The sequence below is a fragment of the Macaca nemestrina genome, chromosome 11, assembly GCF_043159975.1.
Source record: "Macaca nemestrina isolate mMacNem1 chromosome 11, mMacNem.hap1, whole genome shotgun sequence".
Classification (NCBI taxonomy): domain Eukaryota; kingdom Metazoa; phylum Chordata; class Mammalia; order Primates; family Cercopithecidae; genus Macaca; species Macaca nemestrina.
In genome coordinates, this window is record NC_092135.1 from 137120988 (window position 1) to 137144400 (window position 23413).

Here is a 23413-nt window from a genome sequence, read left to right on the forward strand (position 1 = left end):
TCCTGGGCCTCTCTCTTTGGCCTTGTTCTCTCCAAGATTATTTCCAGCTCACCATGGCTTGGTAAGTGTTTTGGGGGAGAAGATAATGTAAAGATTTAAATTACTGGACATTTAAAACGAAGACACTCCTATGGGACCTGATTATATAGGCAGAGGGGGTTGGGTCTGCCGCTGGTCTGGGCCTAGGGGCCGTCCCCATGGGGTCCAGTGATTCCCAGGCAACCATCTGGATGGGACCCAGGGCACTGGCCATTCGGCCCACAGGGTCCCAGACATGCGAGAGCCAATGAGGAAGAGAGTGCACGGGCAGAAACCAGAGCTGGGAGGGCAAGTAACGCAGTCTTTATTTACACCACAAGAGTAACACATTGCGTGATGTGGTACAGAATACTGGACTCCAGTGAAGTGGAAAGAGGTTGACCGTCAGAAGAGGATATCATTCATTGGTCAGTGAAAATCCACCCACACAAAACAAGACAAGAATGAGAAAACCAAACACAAAACCTCCAACTCCACTGAGCAAAAGAAAGAACCGTTGGGCACGTCCAGACAATCCAAGAGAAACGGATTAAATTACAGAGGCGAATGGTGGCCACGGCCAGTGCGGAGCTCACGCCGGGCGCGAACAGGCATCAAGTAGGTTACAGTGTCGTTACAACTTGGTTTTCTACCACATTCCGTAAGAAGCTCTTGGGTGAGTAAGGTTCAAGCCCCCTTTATAGATAGATAGATAGATAGATAGATTATATATGTTTGTCATTCTCATCAATTGGAAAATAGCGCCTCCACTATGGAGCACACACAGCAAAAAAACCAAACAAACAAAAACTGTTCGCTTTCTTTTTCTTTCAATAGGAGACTTTTAATCAATGCCAGAGACAAAGTGAGGCCGAGCTAAGAACAAGCTCAGCTTCGTTACAATGAAGAAATGGTTTCCTTTCGATGCAAAGTATAATTTTAAACCACAGTGCTCGCACAGTTCACGGCTGCTTAAAGTGAAATCTTAGCCATAAATCACCTAAAAGTAATTAAAAAGTCAACACAGCTGTGCGGAAAAGGGGACTCTTTCGAGTCCGCCCAGTTCTCAATCAGAATAAACCGTCACAAGGCCAGTGAGGGCGGGCGGTGCTCGCCTGGCCCGTGGAAGGAGATAAAAGGAGACAAACAAAACAAAACAGAACAAAATTCCTCCAAATCAACTCAAGAGAGAGACAGGCAGTTCACTCTGAATTCTGAGTAGTTTCCCTAAAACACTGTTTCCACATAAATACAATAAACTCTATTATTGGTATGTCACAAGTGCTAGATAAACTTTTTTCTTAATATGACAAATGTTTAAGTAGTCCTTTTTATTTTTCTTACAATAAAAAGTACAATTTCTTAAGAATAAGTTCAATAAGACGCAAACTTCCCCCCCCTCTCCTTCAAGGTTTTGTTTTACAGAAAAATTTCCATCTTTTGTATCTGCAAATGTCATGAGAGGGGAACAAAAAGGCATTTTTCTTCTTCCCCAAAGCTGCCGAGTTTGGCGTGCAAAATCTGTATACAATATAAAGACATGCCGGTCGTACAGTCCATGCAACCTCCAGGTGTAGGAAACTTAAAAAAATATATTCATATATATTTATATCTATATATTTATATATGTATCAATGCCCATAAAACATGTGGGCCCAAAGTCTACAAAAAGAAGAATGGAATGAGCACATGGCTGTGACCAGTAAAGAAGGAATGTTCTGATCAAAAAGAAAAACAACAAAGTCCATTGCTAGTGCTGCAAAAATCAAACTCGCTTTGTGTCAGACCATTACGAAATGGTCCTTCCCATTGCAAACAGATTTTCAAAAGAAGTAAAGAAAAACTGAAACACCTTGACAAAGTGGCCCTCCAGAACCGAAGCCCTGGGACGCTGGGGAGGGGCGGCCAGTCCCAGCGGGCCACGGCCTCCGGGACAGCCGCCTGCTGGTGGGGCGTGGGCACGTGGGCACGCTGCAGCACGGCAGGAAGCCGCGAGGGCAGGGCAGACGCCAAGAGGCCCAGTGGCGTCATTGGGGTTTCCCTCAAAGGGATATAAAGTGCTCGCTTGCTGACTCCCAGCCAGTGCCCCCAAGGCCTTTGCAAAGGAAGAAAAAGGCTAAAGGTCCAAGGACCCACAGGGAGAGCACACGAAATAACCCTCCCTGGTGGGGTCCTGCCCGCAGATGCCGAGGCAGATCCTCTGCCATCTGCCCAGACACTTGCTGTGGAGAAGGGCCAAGTGCGTCTTCAAAGAAAAGGCTACACAGTAATGCTCTCAGCACATTTGTGAAGCTGGAGTGAGCTGACAGATGAAACGTGCCTCCCCCTGCCAGGTCTTTGCACAGAGGATGTCTCCATTTGAATGAGATTAGAATTTAGTCTCCCCATTGATAACCTAGCCACTAAACAGTCCATGTTATCCCATCATCTGCTTAAAACAAAAAAAGTGAGATGATGCATTCCTCCCCATAAGCCATGGCGGGGTAAGAGGGCAGGTGGTAGGATCCCCAGAGGGCTGTGCAGAGAATGAGGCCAAGGAGGCCAGAAGAGCCGGCTAGCTGGGCCCTGCCACTGCTCTATGCCATGAATGGGGAATGGACCAGCTCCTCTTGCCAATCTGGGCTTCAGAGCAAAGAGTGGCCACTAGGGAGGGGAAAGTCAAACAAGTCCCAAGACCGTTCTGCCTGCTCTCAAACCACTGTCTCAGAGCTGACTGTCAGCAGCCCAATGACCAAGTGAATTCAAGAATCTGCACTCATTTGGTCAAAAGTTTGAGTTAATTTCAGAAGCTACCCTGTAAACTTTACCAAACTCCGAAACTCGGCTCTGGGTCCCTCCTGAGCACGGTGTGTCTGAACTTCTGCCCACAAGTCTGAACCCGATACGCTTTGGAATGAAACTGGTGGCTTCATGTGCTGGAAAATAAGTTACCAGTAAAACGTGACTGTCAGTTACTGTAAGAGAAAAAGAGTAAAGACTGGCTGTCCTGGTCAGGAAATCATACCCTCCCTGCAGGTTCACCAGGCAACAAGGGTCCCTGGGCTCCTTGCAGCCACAGGCTCCAAAATCCAGGGCTGGCCATGTGGCTGCAGTGGAAAAACCCAAACGGGTAAAGAGCCCCACGTGTGCCCCATGCATTGCTGACATGCTTAAAAGGTCTTTGGAAAACTGAAGTTAGAATTCTATCCTGACGATGTGGTCAGAAAAGTTTAAACATGAGTTTCATTAATGCTGACTGCCCCCGGCATCTGGCAAGCCTCCCAGGGTGGCCGGGCATCCTAAGTGACCCTCCCTGCCCCTGCCACAGAGGGGAAAAATACACCACCCCTCGTAATACTACTAGTGTTGAAGGTTAAAAAGAGCCCCGGGCTTCTCTATACAGCTCCTAGGACAGACTAGGAAAGACACAATCGTTGGTGTCACTCCAAAAAGACCTACGGTCCCTCCTCTCACTTTCTGAAAATAAACTCTGACGGCAACAATTCCATATGCTGCAGAAAACTCATTGTACAAAAATAAAAACAAAAATAATTAAAAACCTTTGAAAGTTAAAAAAATGTACAAGCAAGAATTCAGAAAGGAAAAAGATTTAGACATTATTACCATTCAGAAAATCGCTAAATGGTGAGAAAAAATGTAAAATTCATAAAACAATGCTTATTCAGGATCTTTTTGTGAAAAATTCATACAAAAATCAACAGCAAATTTATATTCTTTGCTATAAAAACTCATTAGGTACATATGTGCATGAAGGCTTGGAGACGGGAGGGGTTCTGTTAGAAAATAATTAAAATGAAAGTACAAACTTGTAGGGTAGTTGCCCAGTGGCGAATGTGTTGGCGATCTGAAATCAAGCCAATCTGGAGCTTGAAAATACATGAATTTCAATCAGGATCCCTTTCCATAAGCACCTTGAGAGCCATCCATTCGCAGGGACCTCGGCAATCTGCATTCACTTTATATATATATATACTTTTTCTATAAATGCATTATAAATATTTTATCAAGATTTCATAAGAATCAAGTTTCTTAGCTTGGAATACATTGGAATATATATTATACATATATATATTTATTTATACCTAAAATTTAAGCAATACTTCATGCTACTTGCTTTTAATAAAAAGCATTCCGATCGTAACACTGCAAGTGTGCCTACCACATGCTTCACGACCAGATGGAGATGTTCAATCGTTATGTGACGTGTAAGAAGAGAACACTTTGGATTCGTTTAAAATTTGTTGGACTTCAAAACCTCCAACGGGATTTGCCACTTTTTTGGAACTACCTCCATTTTTCTTAAACAGCGATAAAGCAAAACAGGGACCGCCGGGCTGCAGCCCCTGGCCCCGGAGATGACGGCTGGTGCCCGTGCTTGGGGCGTCAGGCCAGCTCGCGGTGCCAGCACTGCCAGACTCGGCTGGCCACAGGAAACTGTCCCACCAATTCCTGCTGTTTGTTTTTTCTTAAGGCATTGTTCCTCAGACTTCAGAAAACCCAGCCACAAAAATCCACCAGAGCAATAAAAAAAAGGCACAAACTCGCATCTTCCGATGGCTTTGAGAAACTCAAGCCAGCTCCCCCAGGCTCACATTCCTGTTTCTGTCCAGTTTTGTTTTCTTTAAAGGTCACTCCATCCCCCACCCGGGTGCAGACCCCCCACCGCACACCGCTACGGTTCACAGAGGCAGGCCACAGCCGTAGAAAACGTCCTCTTTAAAAAAAAAAAGCTACAAGATGAGTCGAGTGGTTTACACAGAGACTGTGGAATTGTGGGTAATAATCAAACTTTAAGCACCAGTTTTAATCAAGTTTGTTTTGTATTATTAGATCTTTGATATTCGTTTTCTGTGCCTCGTGTCAACTGAATTCGGCAGCTCGGCCGCCTGTTGCCACAGGCTTCTTTCCTCCACGGCGCCCCTCGCGGGACCCACCAGAGTGTGCTTGGCTTGCGCGTGTCCGTGTGTCTGCGCGTCGCCGGCGTCTGTCCCGTGTTCCCTGTGAGGCTGCCACACCCAGGTGTGCATGTGCGTCTTGAGACCTGTGGGCCTGGGTGGCAGAAAGGCTTCCCGTGGCTGTTGTACGCCGGGTGTCCCTGGATGCTCCAAGAGAGCCCCACGGTGGGACGCAGGCGTGACACGGGAAAGTTTCTTGGCTGAGCTTCAAGACAGAGACAGACAGACAAGAGAACAGCAGCTTCGAGGGAGTGCTACAGGGGCGGCTCCTCTTCCATGGGCTCCTCGTCTGGTCTGTGGATCCCGCAAGAGAAAGAGACGGGGCGTGGGGCAGGTGGACCACAGAGAGGAGAGAACAGAATGTGGGTTAAAGGCTGTGCGCTGCCCCACCCGCCAGCCTACCCAGGCCCGGGGGCACCGGGTCCATCTGTTCAGTATCTAACGCTCCTCATGCGTCTCTAAGGGGCTTTGGCACTAGAAGGAGGGGGCCCCGCTGGCCTGTCTCTAGTCTGTTTGGCATGGCACATGCCATAAATGTTCTGACCCTGAACAGAGTGTCCCTGGACACAGTGGGGCTGGGTGAGCCTGCAGGTGGGCAGCAGGGCAGGTGGCCGGCAGGGCAGGTGCTCACCTCTTTTCGGCGGGCTTCACGCCCACGGACAGCGAGGCCATGGCGGTGACCGTCTCGGCTTCTTCGTTCTCGCAGGTCTGAGCCTCGATCAGAGAACGCCCTGCCGTGGAGGTTGCACGCTGCAGGCAGCGCCAGTACTTGCCTGGGGTGGGGTGAGGAAGGTCGCTCAGTGACTACACCTTAGCAGGATGCACGGCGGCCCGGGAGGGTCCTGCGGGACCCTGAGCCTCAAACGAGATTGATCCCTTATGATTTTAAAAGCACCCGTCTTTGAAGAGACGCGAAGCAGAGGACTGCATGGCTACAAGCTCGCGAAGACCGAGAATCTCTGGAAATGTTTCCCCATCGTGAGTGGCTCGAGTCCCTCCAGGAGCAGCTAGGACTGCAGACAGAGGCTCCTGTGGGCCTGGCTTTCCACGCTCCTTTCTGCCCTGGGAGCTCAGGAGTGGGGGCTGCCAGCCTGCTGGGTTGAGCCTTCCTATCTCTGGGAGAAGATGAGCTGGTGGATTGTTGCTGGGGCTGAGGGATCTTCTGCCTGGGCCCTCACAGAGGCTGGGGGTGGAGGGGTCCTGCATCAGGTACAAGCGGGTGTATGTGGAGGGCTGGGCCTGGCCCAGGGTCAGCTTCAGGGCTCTAAGGCCAGGACTCCCCCACACAGGGAAATGGAGAGTCAAGCTCTGGACTACACCTGCTTGTGTAGACAGTCAATCATCTGGGTCATCTCAAAGGCAAGAGAAGCTGGGCTTGCAACAATGACAGGGTGTGGGAGGTGCCTCTGAGACAGGCTGCATGCTACGCCCTTGCACCCAGGACCCACTCCTTGAGGGTCGGTGCCAGAACGCGGAGGGCCTACATCCTGCCTCTTTGCAGGGCCAAAGGTTTGATCTAAGGACGTGGGCTTCTCTGGTCCAGGGAAGAGGCCGGAGTCCCCAGGGTACAGGTTCATAGCCATGGCTCCCACTGCTAGCTGGGGACCTAGAGCAAGTGACTTCACACTGAGACTCTCTGGGCCTTGATTCTCTAGACCTACAAAATGGGCTGATGGAACCATCCCAGTAGGCCGGGGAAAATCCAGTGGGAGTTAAATGTGAGTCTCTACTAGCTCAAGAAATGCAGCTGAAAGCAAGGCCTCCTGCTGCAGGCCTGGGGAAGCAGCTGGCAGTGGGATGGAGAGGAGCTGGGGGTATAGGGGGACAGGGATGTGGGGCAGTGGGGTCCCGCCACCAGGAGCGTGTCCCCTGTGAGCACCCGGCCAGGCAACTTACTGTGGATTTCCATGACTTTCTCCATGGAGCGGACAGCGTTTGCATTGGGTCTTTGCTGTAAAACCTTTTCTGGGAGAGGATCAAGCTGGAAGAAAATACGTAACAATATAAAGACTGCCAATATAATCCACACGTGCATTAGATGGGGTGTACCGAGACTGCAACTGTTTCCTGAGCACAGAGTCCCTTGTGGGGTGCATTTGCCCATAGAGTAGAAAAAAATAACTTTAAAAAGTCAAATGTGCTGTGGCATTTATTATATAACTTTTTTGTAAAAGTGGATTTATGTAGGCATTTTTTTAGGGCACTATAAGGTATATTTGTGGGTTCCTACAAGTAGCAGGAAGAAAGACGGCCCCCAGGAATGGGCTGGCACCAGCATGTGAGCTTGGTATCCACCATCGATGCCACAGGGTTACATTAGGGGGAGGGATGCTTACTTCATCACTTTCCTTTTCCTTGTCTTTCATTAATAAATAAAAATGTTTGAATATCCCCTGATCTTGGTTTTCTTTCAGGGCAGTGGAAGGTGGGGTTGGGGGAGATGAAATGGAAGAAGAAGTCAGATCTCTCAGAGGGAATCCTGCACACCAAGTTTTTCCCTAAGTACTGGCAGCAGATAAAAGCAGGGAAGAAGTTTATAGGTAAATGACAGGGCAACAGGGCAAAGCATTTGCAATACAACAATTAAAAATGGTTGACTGGCCAGGTGCAGTGGCTCATGCCTGTAATCCCAGTACTTTGGGAGGCCAAGGCAGGTGGATCACTTGAGGTCAGGAGTTCCATACCAGCCTGGGCAACGTGGTGAAACTCCATCTGTACTAAAAATACAAAACTTAGCCAGGCGTGGTGGTGTGCACCTGTAGTCCCAGCTACTCGGGAGGCTGAGGCATAAGAATCCCTTGAATCTGGGAGGTGGAGGCTGCAGTGAGCCGAGATTGTGCCACAGCACTCTTGTCTGGGCAACAGAGTGAGACCCTGTCTCAAAATAAAAATTTAAAAAAAGGTTGATTGAAAAGATTATAAAAATATAGAAATACAACAGTTCAAGAACATTTAAATAACTGGAAAAGCCCACAAAACCAGGGAAAACCTGCTGGGTCTGGAACAAAGCTGGACCTGATCCAGGGGGCCATAGCACCCATGTCCCCAGGTGTCCTGGAGCCAGCCTTGGGCTGTGCAGGCTGGGCCTGGAAAGACCACTGTTGGGAAAGGATGGGTGAACGAGGACAGACACACAACAACTTGTCCCACAGAGGCCATCGGAAGGAGCGTTTGGGTTTTAACTCTGGCTTCTGGGTAGAGGAGAAAAGACAAAGTGGCCCTGAGAATCTGCCTGGCTCTAGACACTGTGAATGGACAGCTACTATCGACAGTGTCAGCTCCGCCAGGCCAGGGCGCCAGGCAGCAACCACTGCAGGGCCTCTTTGGAGGCACACATCCCCACAGCAGGCTTCAAATGAGTGCAGCCGGTTAACTTCCAGGACGCATGAGTTCCCAAACACAAAAACCCCAAACAACACAGAAGCGAGCCAGCACGAGCCTGGGTCGGCAGAGACCAGTGAGGTTCCCAATCCCATTCTCCAATGAAGGGAAGTGGGCTCCTTGGACAACGGCTCGGTTCAAGGCTGGGGCAGGGAAAATACAAGGAGAGCCTGGACCACCTTGTGGAGCTGGGAAATCAGGACATGCCTGAAGGTCAAGGGACGGGTCCATCACAGGACACGCAGGGCCAGTCTGAAAGGTGCCCCAGGGCCAGAGCAGGAACCAGCTGAGCAGCCAAATAAACACCTCGGTATTGAAGCATGACCCAAAGTGTAAGATACCCAGGAGTTCACCGGGATAAGAACAAGTAACTAAATACACAGGGAGCTGAGACAAATCCTTTAGCATTTCCAGTAACGCACGTACCTACTCCCCTCTCCAGGAGATGGAGCTTAAGGCCTCCCCAACTCTGTCCCCGAGTGTGTGCTGCGCTGAGTGTGACTTTCTTCCAGAGGATACATTTGGAAAGGCAGTAAAAGTGTAACCCAATGCTGGAAGGACCCGGCAAACATCACTCTCAGCAAATGATGAAGGTCAGTGACCCATGCTGGCAGCACATCCGACAGGCAAACGGCATCGTGGTTCTGTGATCTTCCTCCCCAAGGCACAGAACCAGGAGAAAAAACTCAAACACAAACTGAGGGACAGTCTGCAAAATCCCTGGCCAGTGCTCCTTGAACAGCCATGGAAGACTGAGACAAAAGACACGAAATGACTAAATGTGATGTGTGATCCCGGACAGGACCCTAGAATAGAAAAGGGGCAGCTGCGGTAAAGCTGGTGACATCGAATACACTTTGGAATTAATAGTCATGGCCCAGCGTTGGTTTCTAAGTTGTGACGAATGACTCATATCGAGGTAAGAGGTTCGCAGTAGAAGACGTTTTCCGAGGGGGATATGAGGAACTTGTACATAATCTCTACAATGTTTCTGTAAATCTTAAACTACCTAAAAATTAAGTTTATTAAGAATGTTGATTAGATCCTTAAAGACTGCAGTTATTGAAATCATCAGTTATAAATTATAAAAAGTAAATATGCTGAGTATGTATTAAAAATAAATGACATTACTGTATGATGAAACAACCAGAGATTTATGAACCTAACATGGAAGATCTGAGACCCAAGCAGGGGGAAAAAAAAAAAACCAGGAATGCACACCTAGTCATAGCAGAGTAAAACTGCAGAACATCAAAAGCAAAAATAAAATTATAAAAGCTGCTAGAGAAAACAGAATCTTCAGAGGGGTAGCCATTAGCCACACACCAACTTCTTAACAGCAATGGAGACAAGCAGACAGTGGCTTAAGATCTTCAATGTGTCAAGAGCAAATCCTTGTCAACCCAGAATTGTTTATCTAGTGAAACTATCATCCAAGAACAAGGGTGAGATAAAGAACTTCCTCCTCACAAACATGAGCTGGGGAAGTTGACCACATGAGTGTTTTCCCAAGGGACACTCTAGTGGATGTATTACAGTTAAGGCTGTATGAAAATAATCCTAGAAGACAGTGTGAGAAATGAGAAGGAACGATGAGCCAAGAAAATGATGTAAGTGCAGGAGAGAGAGCCTGGATGAAGATGGATGACACAGAGCAATAATAATGGTGTCTTATCAGTGAAATCAAACAAAAGAAAGAAGGAAATGAAATACCAGTCAGTGATATAACCTGGGATGGGGCACTGGAGCTAGGGCTGCCGGATTTAGTGAAACAAACAAAACCACTCACGGCCCTGGTTCAATTTCAATGTCTGATAAACAAGTAGTTTTGCAGTGGAAGGATATCCACTGGGGTGCTCTGTGTCTACTCTGGCACCCTGGCACCCTAGCACCCTAACTGGGGCTGGCCCAGTCCCGGCTTTGGTTTGCATAGAGGCGGGAGTCAGGACGCTGACTGTGTGGAGAATACATGCTCCACTTGTTGAAAATGACGAATGAAAAACAAGAAAATAGGTTGCATATCTTTGGACTCAGTAGAGGAAAAAACGGAATGCAGGAAACCCTCAACTACCCCGAGAGAAGGTGAGAAAAGAGAAAAAGGAAAGAGCTCCAGGAAATGGGGACAAACAAAGAATAAAGTAAGATGGTACAAAGGCATCTGAAAAAAGGGATCAAACTAACGGCAAATGACCCACGTTTCCACTTAAAGCACGGACCACTGGACAGGACATGAAAATAATACACTGCCCAGGCTTTTGCTGTTTATAGGAGACACATCTGAAACTTCAGGGGAAGGCTGAAAGTCACACAGGAAAACTGATGCTAGGCAGGCAAACCTGGCCAAAGGGCAGCTGGGGTCATAGCTCCAATATCTGGCACAAAAGATGTAAGGGAAAGGCCATTACTGGATACACAGAAGGTTACTGTGATAAAACTTCAATTCATCACAAAAGGGCAAAATGATGTTAAATGTCTACATTTAGTAAAGCAGCTTTAAAATGTCTAAAAAGGGTGCAACGGAAAGAGGACAAGGGAGGCTTTGTCATGTCTTTCTCAGACCCAGCAGACAATCGTCAGTCAGGAAAACCAAAACGTGAACAATACAATTAGCAAGCTCTGCTTAATGAACACAAATAGAACTCTGTGAAACAGACGGAGAAGACACGTGATCCCAAACACATGTGGAATGTCTGGGGGCTGACCACGCACTGGCCCGTAAAGCGAGTCTCCACAAAAAAGTGAAGGCCAACCACGCTTCCTTTTCTTACCACAGTGCAATTTGTTAGAAATTGATAGCAAAAAGAGAACCATGAGTCCTTATGTTTGGAAATTAGAAAACACACCAACTCGTGGCTCAAAGAAGAACTCATAATAGAAATCAGGAAATGCCGAGAACCAAAAAATAATGAAAAGCGCTACCTATCACGATGCGAGACGTGGCTGAATGCCATGCTGGAGCCATTTACAGCCCTAACTGCACACATCAGGAAAGACTGAAACTACAGATTCAATGTAAGAAGTTAGCAAGAGAACACAGTGGTCCTGAAGCAAGAAGTAAAGAAAATAGATGGAAAAGCAGACAAATAAATTCTGAGAAGAGAAAAGGATGCTGCAGCTGAAGATGGATCCTCGGAAGTGCCTGATTAAACTGACAAGCTCCGGCAGGACTGACGGAGGAAACCCAAGTTCGGGGGGGCACACAGGGACGACCCCAGGGACGAAAAGGGGCCCCGGCTGCAGGCAGAGCAGAGATGTAAAAGGCAGGAAACTGGGGACACTTAACTCTTGCCAAGAAATCTGAAGAAATTTTGGTTGAAATGGAGACATTTCTGGTAAAATGTAACTAACTTCTCAAAATTAAGAAGGAATAGGAAACTTAAATGGACCTATTAAAGTCACTGAATCCGTAATTTAAAATTTTCACCCAAAGTAAACCTGTGGCCTAGGAGAGTCCTCCCAGTCAAGGAACAGATTACTCTGATCCTACCTCCACTCCTCCAGAGGACAGGGAGGAGAACACTCGTCTCCAGCTATCACCCACCAGTCTGGAGGACAGTTCTCCGGGGGGCCTTGGACCCACCCAACAGCCTGCAGGACAGTTCTCCAGAGGGCCTTGGACCCACCCGCCCGCCTGCAGGACAGTTCTCTGGGGGGCCTTTGACCCACCCGCCCGCCTGCAGGACAGTTCTCTGGGGGGCCTTTGACCCACCCGCCCACCTGCAGGACAGTTCTCCAGAGGGCCTTGGACCCACCCACCGGCCTGCAGGACAGTTCTCCGGGGGGCCTTGGACCCACCCAGGTCCCTCACACTCGTAGTTCTCGAGAGTGACTGTGGACTGTGCTGGGGAACACAGCCTGAGATGCGGAGGACACAGGCCGGCCAGCCTGGCTCTGTCCCAGTCCTCCACCAGTGGAAACAGGCCACCCTTCAGTGCTTCAGCTCAGCGTGTCACACGGCACTCGGGGTACAAAATTCAGGACAGGCTGTTTCCTAGAGGAGCGTGCAGACAGGACTCCATCCACGGGGGCATTTTCCGAGCCTTGGGGGACGGCTTGTGGTGCCCTGGGCTCCTGCCACCCCCTGCTGCCTGTCTGTCATAGTAAATCCACTGCGCAGGACGTGTGGGTGGGTGTTCTGTCTCCCTGGACTCAGAAAAGCTGGTCACCAATGTGTGGAGACCCTGCTTCACACCACTGCTCCCTCCCTCCCTCCCTCCCTCTCTCCTTCCCTCTCTCTGCCCATCTGTCTAATTCACCCCACTAGGAACAAATAGGGAAAAAACAATCCAAGAGAAAAACAGACAAAAGACATGAACTTCACAAGAGGGGAAAGCCCAAGTGGCCAATAGACAGATGCTGGGCTGCCCGGCTGTGGCGGCCACGAGGGACCCTGGAGCCCTGCAGGGGGGCCAGTTTTACCCCCGTCCAGCTGGCAAAGGTCAAGGGCAACAATGCCAAGTGCTGCTGAGCTCTGGTCACGCCACTGCTGAAGACAGTTTCAACCCTTAAAAAGCTGCTTCATGTTACCTCCTAAAGGTGAACAAACACATCCTGGGCCCGTCACTTCCCCTCCTGGATGTTTACCAGAGACACGGTCACCTAGGTGTCCTGGGGACTTGCCCGGAAGCTCAGCACAACTCTGTCTATCACAAGCAAACCCGGAGCAGCCCACACCTGCCCCGGTCCAGGCCCGTGCGGGATGCGCGCAGGCTCCTTTACAGAGGGGGCCCAAGGAAGGAGGAGCGTTAAGATGTCCCTCATATCCCAACACCCAGGTAACGGGGCCCAGAGGGTCGGCCCCGCTGCATGTGGCCACAGCTCCTTCAACTCTGAAGGCCACAAGGCTGGGCTCCGCCTTGCTGAAAGTTGGCCAGGAAGGCTTAGGCAGCCCAGATGGAAAGAGGAGCCAGCCGGACACACGACATGGATCCTGTGTGTGCCACACGTGGCTGTGCGCAGATAAAACGTTTGCTGTTGGCATGGGGGGAGTGTGACTGAGTGTGAGAGTGTGGTGTGTGTGAGCAATCATGTGTATAAATGTGTGTGTGTGACAGCCTGTGGGGTATGTGAGAGTGCACGTGTGTGGTGTGTGTGAGACTGCATGTAGTGCCTGTGTGCGTGCATGAGACTGTGTTGTGTGCATTTACAAGGGTATGAGTGTGCGGATATGTGAGACTGTGGTGCTTGTGTAGGTGTGCCTATGTGTGGTTTGTGCATGTACAAGAGGGCATGCATGTGTGGTGCATGTGATGTGTGTGTGGTGCCTGTGTGTGCATGTGTGGGGTGTGTGCGTGTGCATGTGTGGTGTGTACATGTGCGAGGATGGGCGTGTGGTGTGTGCACATGTGAGACTGTGTGGTGCCTGTGTTTACATATGTGTGGTGTGTGCATGCACGAGAGGGTGTCCACATGTGAGACTGGCATCTGTGTGGGTGTGCACGTGTGTGTGGTGTGTGCACATCTGAGACTGTGTGGTGCCTGTGTGGGTGTGCATATGTGTGGTGTGTGTGTGCATGAGAGGGTGTGCGTGTGTGGTGTGTGCACATGTGAGACTGGTGCCTGTGTGGGTGTGCACAAGAGGGTGTGCGTGTGGTGTGCATGTGTGACTGTGGTGCTTGTGTGGTGTGCGTGTGAGAGGATGTGCGTGTGGTGCGTGTGTAAGACTGTGGTACGTGTGTGTGTGCATATGTGTGGTGTGTGTGTACAAGAGGGTGCCCATGTGGGGTGTGAGTGTGATGAGGAAGAGTGACTGGAAGCAGCAGGCAGCCAGCTCTCAGGTGGATCCAACTCAGTCGCTCACACACACTTGGTTTTTGTTACTCTGTTAGAGCTGCTTCAGGTCCACACGTTTCACAAAACATCAGGACATAACTAATGAGCTAAACTCTGGGGGAAAACCTTTTCCACACGACACCCCCTCCTGCTCCACGAATGTCCTCCACGAATCCTGGAGTGGGATAAATGAGATGGTGGCATTTTAACCCTGAAATGCCCCATGACTAAAGTAGAAAATTGGCCCAAGCAAAAACCTGCCTGGGGCACGGTCTCAGACAGGAGAGATGGTCCTTCCCCAACTTCCCTGGGGCACGGGCCTGGGCCACAGATCCCCGTGGCTGTCTGGTGCAGGGTCTTTGATGGAAGTTGGCTCGAGGCCCGACTCGGTGCTGCTCCCACACGACTCCACGGCCCGTCTACACTGCAACATGCGACACTCGTAGGGAACTTTTCACTGTCCACGGTCACTGGCGGTTGCAGAAAACTGAACATGGAAACCATTAAATAAAATAGTTGCTGGGAGCAGCACCGGCCTCCAGACGTGCAAGCTGAAGACAGAGGGGTCGCTCTGATAGGGAGTGGGGACTCCGAGGCCCCTCTGCGCTTCCTGTCCTGCACACCCTATAACTCAGCCACTTCTGCTGCTGCAGCGTCCTCGCAGGCCACTGCCGTCACAGCTGGCGGCCCCGCCGGGCAATCTGGCACACTGTATATCAACCTTCATCAAAGGCCGCCGGGCAGAGGAGCGGGGCCCAGGCCAACTCTTGTGCATTAAAGAGACTTTTAAAGAGACCTTGATAAAATGAGTGCTTCCTGCTTTCTGATGTGTTTAAGTAAAAGAACATTTTCTTGTTAGAAGACCAAACGTGCATCAGGAAGCAAGAACAGGCCGTGGCTGAAAGCGAAGTTCCCTATTGTTATTTAAAATAACCAGCCAGAAGAACCATAAGGCTTTGGGATGGTAGAATATATACGTCAGTTGCCTTTTAACTGGAGCAAAAAGGGGGAAAAGACTGTTTAATGTGAAGAAAGCATCTGTAAAGTGCTTTGGACGTTTTAAACAGCAGCCTGGTATTTTATCCAGCCTGTCGCTGGCCAGCTTGCCGGCTGCAGGGATGCCACCTGGTTCTTTGATCTACTTGTGATTTATGTTAACGTGAACACCATCCCTGACCAGCAAAGATGGCCAGGAGAAGGAAGGGCATGTCCTGGTACCTGCAGCCACTGCCCATGTCCCCTCTCGGCACCCCTCTGGCTGGCACTCTGATGGCCTTGGCTGCAGGTCCCATGGGGTTCCCCTTGGCAATGCCAGGTCCTGATCCTCCCCCTCAAGGCCCTGCCCTTGGCCATCACCTGCTGCCGCTCCCCTGGCTAACTCCTGTGCACTTGGGGTTTGGCACCCAGGAGGTCTCACATACGCCAGGTCTGCTGTGCCCGGGGTCACGCACCCAGGGGTCTCGCTCTGTAGTGGGTCATGGCACCGCTCCCATCCTCCCAGGCCAGGCCATGGTCCTGCAGTCTTTAAGGCAGCACTGTCAGCTGTCGGTGGAGTGGTGCAAGGGGACATATGTGCCCACCCCTCAGAAGATCCAGGGGTTCCAGTGGGGCCCAACAGACCACCTCCGGCCCGGCCCCTCTGCCTCGGGCTCTTGGTTTGGCCAGTCCAGCCTCCCCCACGCCCTCTGTGAGAGCCCAACTGTCCTCCCATGAGGTGCCTGCACCTCTGGGCTCTCACTGACCCCCAAGGTCACCCTGCCCTTGGCGTCCTCTACTTCCTCAAGCCACCGAACCTCCCTCCTGTCTGGGAGACTGCTGGCCGGTACTCACTTCCCTGACCGCCAGCTTCCTGGCTGCCCAAGTCTGGGTCCAGGCCCCGTGGCAGCCTTTGGGTGAGCCAAGGCTCAGCGCTGCCAGTCCTGGCCCTCCCTCAGCGGCTTCGCATGGTCACCGGGGCAAGGCACTGAGCCCCGCCAACCATCTGCAGGCCTCACCCACAGCCCTTAGATCAGGAGTCACTGCAGAGAGACGGCGCCTTGCAGGTTCTAAGGAAGCTGCCCCCCTCTCTCGGATGGACCCTCTAAGGCAAGGGCTGGAGGAACACACAGCTGACGTGCACCGCCCTGGCTTCCCCAGTCTGGAAAGGTGCCCTTGCTGGGCCGGGCAGTTTCTGTCACCTGGAGATATTTCTGGTGTGCTTGGCCTTTAGGCCTGTGTCTGAATGAGACCTTTCCTGGAAAATAAAGCAGGTTTGTCTCAGAGCGAATCTTTCAATATTTAGGATTACACAACTGGCCTTTCTGGGAAAGCCATGGCAGCAGGCCTGCTGGGGGCGGGGGGCGGAGGATGCTCTGGGCTGCTCCCGCTTCCGGCACAGGCTGCTGAGGGGGTGGGGAGGGGCCCGGAGGATGTCCTCTGCTGCTCCCACTTCTGATGCAGGGGGAGACCCCTGACTGGGGAGGCCCTGGCTGGAGGTGGGACTTGCAGCCCCAGGTCCCCTCTCCACTGTCTCTGATGCTGCCCCTCACACTGGCCTCGACAGAAGGGGAGGGAGGAAGGTTCTGGTGTTGCGGTGGCCTGGGGCCCTAGGAAGGTGGGGGTCCTGACTGCTCACAATAAGACCCTGCTCTCACAAGCAGACCCCGGTCAGGAATGCGCGGCTTCCTCTGCTAAAGCGGCCCCCAGTTAGCAGCAAGCCACCAATCATTTGGAAAGCAACCTGCTTCCCAGGGACAGAGGGCAGAGGTGTGGAGGTGGGAACTGGCTGTGACCACCGGGGTTCCTCTCATAATGGGGTTTGCACTGGGGAAGAAGACCCCTTTTTGTTCTAACACAACGAGAATGCCAGCACCCACGCCCATGTGCATGAGGCATCCTCTGCAAGCTGCCCTGTCTGCTGGCCACCTCGAGGCCCAGCACACGCTGAGGCCACCCACAGACAGTGGGCCAGAGAGCAGACCCTGCCTCTGCATTTTCCAGAACAAGGCCAACGATGCCTGCACACCAGACCTCACAAGAGCTGGGCTTAACTACAGGGGTCCGTGGCCTCCTGTGTGGCCTGACATTTCCCCCCCTGCTTGTGACCTCAAGTGCCTCTGGGTGCTGCCCCGAGCTGCACGGCACCCGGATCGTCCTGGAGTGAGCAGGGCCGGCTTTCCATCGGGGGAGGCTTGTGCAGAGTGTCCTGGGACGGCTGAGTCCCTGTCGTCCCTCTGCCCCCCCGCATAATGCCAGGCCAGAGCACCTGTCAGTAGGAGCCATCAGACACCAGAGCCCAGGGTGCAGGGCACCTGTGACTCTGTGAGCACCCATCTGATGAACAGAGGGCCTGGGACCAGCACCTCGGTCTGGGGCACCCACCGGCAGGCAAAAGCCAGCACTGACCCGAGGGCATCTGAGCGGCTGCTGCCCCATTGGTTCCCCAAACAGAAGGGGCAGGGGAGATTTTTTATAAAGACAGGTGAGTTCGGATGGCAGAGTGCTGCCCTTTCCTTGAGCTGAAAATGAGGATGCTGCTTCCCCAGAAGCCCCCCAGAGTGGGGGCTGAGCATCTGAAGGGGGTGAAAACCACTGAGCACCAGGACACCCCCACTAAGTGCCCTGTCACCCCGATTCTTCTGAGACTGTCCTCAGGACTGCCGGGCTGGGGACAGCAGTCCCAGAGGGCACGGGAGGCAGACTCCCACCAGGCCCCCCAGCAAGGCCTCCGCATCTGGCGTGCTGGAGCCTCAGCACTGCCCTGCTCTCCACTTCCTGTGGTCAAGTGATGCGGACACATGGCCCTCGAGTCCCCCACACTTCGAGTGGCTGTTCTCAGGACCTGCACTGGAGCAGGGAGGCCCGGGCCCCAACATCACGCTGGAGTGGAACGCTGCAGGTGGTGCTCTCACCCCGAGACCCTGGAACGTTCTTTTTCTCTGGCCAGGCCTCGGAGGCCCGGCTGTACAGACCACAGCGTCTCTGGCCCCCTCCGGCGGAGTTGGTAGGGACACAGCAGGGAGCCATGTTCCTGGGGGCTCAGAGCAGCAGATAGGCCTGCTGGGCAGAGGAGCCCCAGCCCGCCTCGGGGCCACTGACCGAAACCCACATGAGGATTCCCTAGAGAAGCTGACTGTCCACAGAGGACATGAAGAGAGAAACAGAAAACCTCTGGTCACAACGTGCTCCATGTAACGGACAGAGGGACCCTGAACCAGAAGGGTCCACTGCAGAGGACCCTGAGCCATCTTCTCACGACAAAAGGGCTCCTTCCAGTCCTGCCCCACCCACCTCTTCCAGCCATCATCACAGTTCTGCCACATGTAGAGCTACGCGGGGGTGGGGGGCAGGTGCAAGGCAGAGCAGTGGCATCCACGTGGTCAGAGACCCACTGGCTTTCACGCTCTGGGGCTCTCGGGCAGCCAGGCCACAACCCCAAGCCTGTCAGTGTGGAGTGTCCCGTGGGGTCTCTGGGGTCTTCGTACCTCATTTCCCAGCAAGGCAGAAACGCATGCTTCGGAGGCGTCGCAAATGGCGGTCAGGTCGTGGCCTCCCTCGAGGGCCAGGACGATCCGGCCGCCAGCCAGGCCCATCAGCTGCTTCGTCAGGTACCCAAAGCCTGCAACGGGAAACGGGAGACTGCGGTGTGAACGGGGAAGGGCCGCGGCCAGTGCAGCCCAGAAACGTATCTCACGGCATTGTAAGAAGACTGGGGGCTGGGGTGGCGAGACACACGGCCGGGCCGGGTTTGGTTTAATAAATTTGCTGAGGAGTTTTGGCTTTGGATTTCCTCTTTGATCTGTTTGAGAATAGGAATTATGGCTTCAATGTTTTGATTTTTAATCAGCAAATCATCTGCTCTAGGGGATGAGGGCAGCCAGCCCCACTCAGAGGCCGCAGGCCACCTGCCCTTTGGCCCCCTCAGAGGGGCTATAGCCATGCTCTTGTGGCCATGGCCCAGTGGGCTCTGGTTATCTGACATGCTCTGAACATGTATGTGTACACATGTGCACAGGCTGCATATCCTCCTGGAGGGTTCTCCCACGTCCAGGTCTGAGCGTCTGGCTTTGATCAGGAGCCACAGTCCCGCCACTGCACCCACATCACTCACCCCGGGAGGGAATGCCTGCTGGATGAGGGTAATCACCACCCTCAGCCAGGCCAGGCTGGTGCTGATTAGAGAGCCGGGAACCACGCGTCGCTGATTAGTGGCCCCGATCATGGGCTGGCGAGGCTGTAACTTCCCAAAGCCTCGGTTCATCCCGTCTGATAGGAACAGTGACGGGGCTTCGAGGCAGCTGTGAGGACTGAGGAGGAAGCTGAGGATGTGGTGGCCGCGGTGCTCCGGGCCGGGTGCTGTGGGGTGTTGGGCACAGTGGAAGCTCTTTGCCCTCCGTCTGGTCACTTTGCTGGCCACTAGGCCACACAGCCTGGGGACAGGTGGATTGTGCAAGGCCCCACAGAAGCCTGGCCACCAAGGGCCGCCTCAGGTCTCCTGGGTGAGCCACACCCTCCCCATGCAAGGACCTGAGAGATGGGCCCCTCCTTGGCCGCCTGTGCCAACAGGAGTGGGGAGGGCCGCACACGATGGACGCCGGGGCCTTGAGGGCGTCACCAGGGCTAGGACCAAGGCCCCAGGAAGCCTGGGCCTCAGGAGGTTCTCCAGGTTCCTCGGGGACTCTGGGGTGGGGGAGGCGGCCAGGCCTTTGTATGTGCCGAGCACTGATGCCAAGAGATTTTCATCTCCTTGTGAGTTACTGAGGCACAGTGGGAGCACCGCTGGGCAGTCCCTCCTCCCACCCTGACAGCACGCCCCCTAACGCTGATCCCGAGAGGACCCCCACATCCTGGGCTTCCTCATCCAACTCTGAACTTGGCTGTGCTTCCAGCAACTTCCCTTTACGTTTCCAATGAGCGCTGCCTGCCAGAGAAGCAGCACAGGGCGCATCTCAGCTCTCGGTGGGACCAGGACCTGCCCCTGGAGGTGGCCTGCAGGTTCCTGGGCACCCGCATCCCAGAGAGGGAGCCTTGTGTGCCCTAGGCCCCTCCTGGGCAAAGAATGCCTGAGGTGCCTGGGTCTGAGCTCCCGTTGCCCACTCTCCTTTGGGGCCTACCAAATGGACTGGTTCCCAGTATGGTCAGGACCTTGGTCATTAGTAAAAAGGTGCCTTTCCTTATCTTGTTATTGAAAAGGAGACCTGACACGTGGAACACAGCGGATCATGGACATGAGCAGAGCCGGCTCCTCGGTCATGCGCAGAACCACTTACATCTGGCGGAGAGGTTGTAGCCCCCGAGAGGTGTGGGGTGGCCCTCCACAGCGTCGAAGCCCGATGACACCAACACCACGTCCGGGGCAAACTCGCTAGCGATCGGCATGACCACCATTCTGCAAAGGGCAGGAGAAGGTGTCACTGGGTCAGCTCAGAGAAGGATGGGACAGTCACGAAACCCCAAGGTTCCCTCTGGCACTGATCATGCCTGCCCCGCACCCCCTCGGCCATTGGCGACCTGAGGGCTCCACACAGCAGGGTGGAATCTGGTGACCCACGCTTAATTAGAAGGGAATCAACCTGCGTGTGATCCAGGCTCATTTCACACACATCTTCACAACGCAAGCCAACAAGCCCCACTATACTTGCTTAGTGAGAGTACTGCTGTTTCTTGATATGCTGTTTTCTGCATATTTCTGTAACCGCCATGGCACAAGCTGCATTAACCTGGAGGAGTGAAGCCAGCTCCCTGTCCCACCAACACCCCTCCCTGGCCCTGCCTCGTCCTCCCTGCCCAGTCCTCCCAGGCCAGGTCCTCCCTGCCCATCCTCTCTTCTGAGACGGGGTTAGCTCCACTCGCCCCATCAGGCTGCCCTTGCTGCTACAATGCACTTTCCACAGCTCCCACTGAAGACACGTGCAGTCACCCACTGCCCCCAGTGCTGGGACTGTGTGTGGCCGAAAGGGCCGAGAGCCCTTGCCAGCCCTGCTGGGGGAGCCCACGTGTTCCTTAGTCACCCTAGAACACCAACACACACAGGTGTAACAGGAATTACAACGCAATTAAGACGCTTAAGAATCTTTAAAGGGAAAACTGATGACAAATGTAAGAGAACTCACTGGAAAAGACAGAACCACTGAGAAATTCTTTAAGTTATATTAGGGAAATAAGGAAAATATTCTATTTGGAAAGGGGAAAAAGCACTCCTTAACAGAGAAAAACTTATCAGTCCATAGTCTACTGATCTTATCAGCATTTGCTATGAATCCATGTGTGTGCTATGAATCCATGTGTGTGCTATGAATCCATGTGTGTGCTATGAGTGCATGTGTGCCATGAATGCATGCATGTGGCATGAATGCATGAGGCATGAATGCATGCGTGTGCTATGAGTGCATTTTTGTGCTATGAATCCATGCGTGTGCTATGAATCCATGCATGTGCCATGAGTGCATGTGTGTGCTATGAATGCATGTGTGTGCTATGAATGCATGTGTGTGCTATGAATGCATGCGTGTGCCATGAATCCATGCGTATGCTATGAATACATGTGTGTGCTATGAGTGCATGTGTGTGCTATGGATCCATGTGTGTGCTATGAATGCATGTGTGTGCTATGAGTGCATGTGTGTGCTATGGATCCATGTGTGTGCTATGAATGCATGTGTGTGCTATGAGTGCATGTGTGTGCTATGGATCCATGTGTGTGCTATGAGTGCATGTGTGTGCTATGAATGCATGCGTGTGCCATGAATCCATGCATGTGCTATGGATCCATGTGTGTGCTATGAGTGCATGTGTGTGCCATGAGTGCATGTGTGTGCTATGAATACATGTGTGTGCTATGGATCCATGTGTGTGCTATGAGTGCATGTGTGTGCTATGAATGCATGTGTGTGCTATGAGTGCATGTGTGTGCTATGGATCCATGTGTGTGCTATGAGCGCATGTGTGTGCTATGGATCCATGTGTGTGCTATGAGTGCATGTGTGTGCTATGGATCCATGTGTGTGCTATGAGTGCATGTGTGTGCTATGGATCCATGTGTGTGCTATGGATCCATGTGTGTGCTATGAGTGCATGTGTGTGCTATGAGTGCATGTGTGTGCTATGGATCCATGTGTGTGCTATGAGTGCATGTGTGTGCTATGGATCCATGTGTGTGCTATGAGTGCATGTGTGTGCTATGGATCCATGTGTGTGCTATGAGCGCATGTGTGTGCTATGGATCCATGTGTGTGCTATGAGCGCATGTGTGTGCTATGAGTGCATGTGTGTGCTATGAATACATGTGTGTGCTATGGATCCATGTGTGTGCTATGAGTGCATGTGTGTGCTATGAGTGCATGTGTGTGCTATGGATCCATGTGTGTGCTATGAGCGCATGTGTGTGCTATGGATCCATGTGTGTGCTATGAGCGCATGTGTGTGCTATGGATCCATGTGTGTGCTATGAGTGTGTGTGCTATGGATCCATGTGTGTGCTATGAGTGCATGTGTGTGCTATGGATCCATGTGTGTGCTATGGATCCATGTGTGTGCTATGAGTGCATGTGTGTGCTATGAGTGCATGTGTGTGCTATGGATCCATGTGTGTGCTATGGATCCATGTGTGTGCTATGAGTGCATGTGTGTGCTATGGATCCATGTGTGTGCTATGGATCCATGTGTGTGCTATGAGTGCATGTGTGTGCTATGAGTGCATGTGTGTGCTATCAGTGAGTGGGGAAGTTCAGCAGTTTCACGTCTCATTTGGGCTGCCGCCTTCGATTCTGAGTTAATAATCACCGCTGACTTTCAGAGTCTCCTGCACTCCCTCTGTGGGCGAGGGGAGCAGAAATATGGCCTCCCTTTCCTGGGGGACAGCAAGGACACCATGAGAAAGGTGGTCTGGTGTCTTCCTGCAATGGTCCAGGTGCAAGGGGCCTGTGCAGGTGAGGACAGTGGAACAGAAGTGGAGCCTTTAAAAAGGGACTTCAAAAAGTTTGTGGAAAAATTGAATTAAAAGACAAAAAATATAAACTTTATTTCTCAACTTAAGCTCCATCAAGTCCAAGACACTTTTGTAATGGTGACAGCAGCCATTTAGTTCCTCCCGAAAGGACTGAGGGTCCTGGGAATCTGGGAATTTAACCATGTCAATGCAGTCTTTTTTTTGGTTTGTTTGTTTACATTAATGAAGAAAAATAAGTGCCCTTTACAGATTTTTCTAAGATTAGGAAACAAGAAGAAGCCAGAAGGAGCCAATTCAGGACTGGAAGGTGGATGCCTAACAGTTTCTCTTCAAAGCTCTTGCAAAGGTTTCCTAGTTTAAT

General features: G+C 52.0%; 1 protein-coding gene across 17 annotated transcripts in view; it reads right to left on the reverse strand.

Moving 5' to 3' along the window:
• Positions 1 to 320: 320 nt before the first annotated feature.
• LOC105473807 (histone deacetylase 4) overlaps positions 321 to 23413 on the reverse strand; it is a 354143-nt gene continuing 331050 nt past the window's right edge. For all 17 annotated transcript variants that reach the window (XM_071073705.1, XM_011727858.2, XM_011727860.3 and 14 more), the window contains 5 exons: positions 20375 to 20493; positions 18590 to 18723; positions 6870 to 6954; positions 5605 to 5746; positions 321 to 5267 (listed from right to left, as the gene is read on the reverse strand). In XM_071073705.1, the coding sequence (XP_070929806.1) occupies positions 5228 to 5267; positions 5605 to 5746; positions 6870 to 6954; positions 18590 to 18723; positions 20375 to 20493 (520 nt within the window). In that variant the 3' untranslated portion in view covers positions 321 to 5227. The remainder of the gene's footprint in view (positions 5268 to 5604; positions 5747 to 6869; positions 6955 to 18589; positions 18724 to 20374; positions 20494 to 23413) is intronic.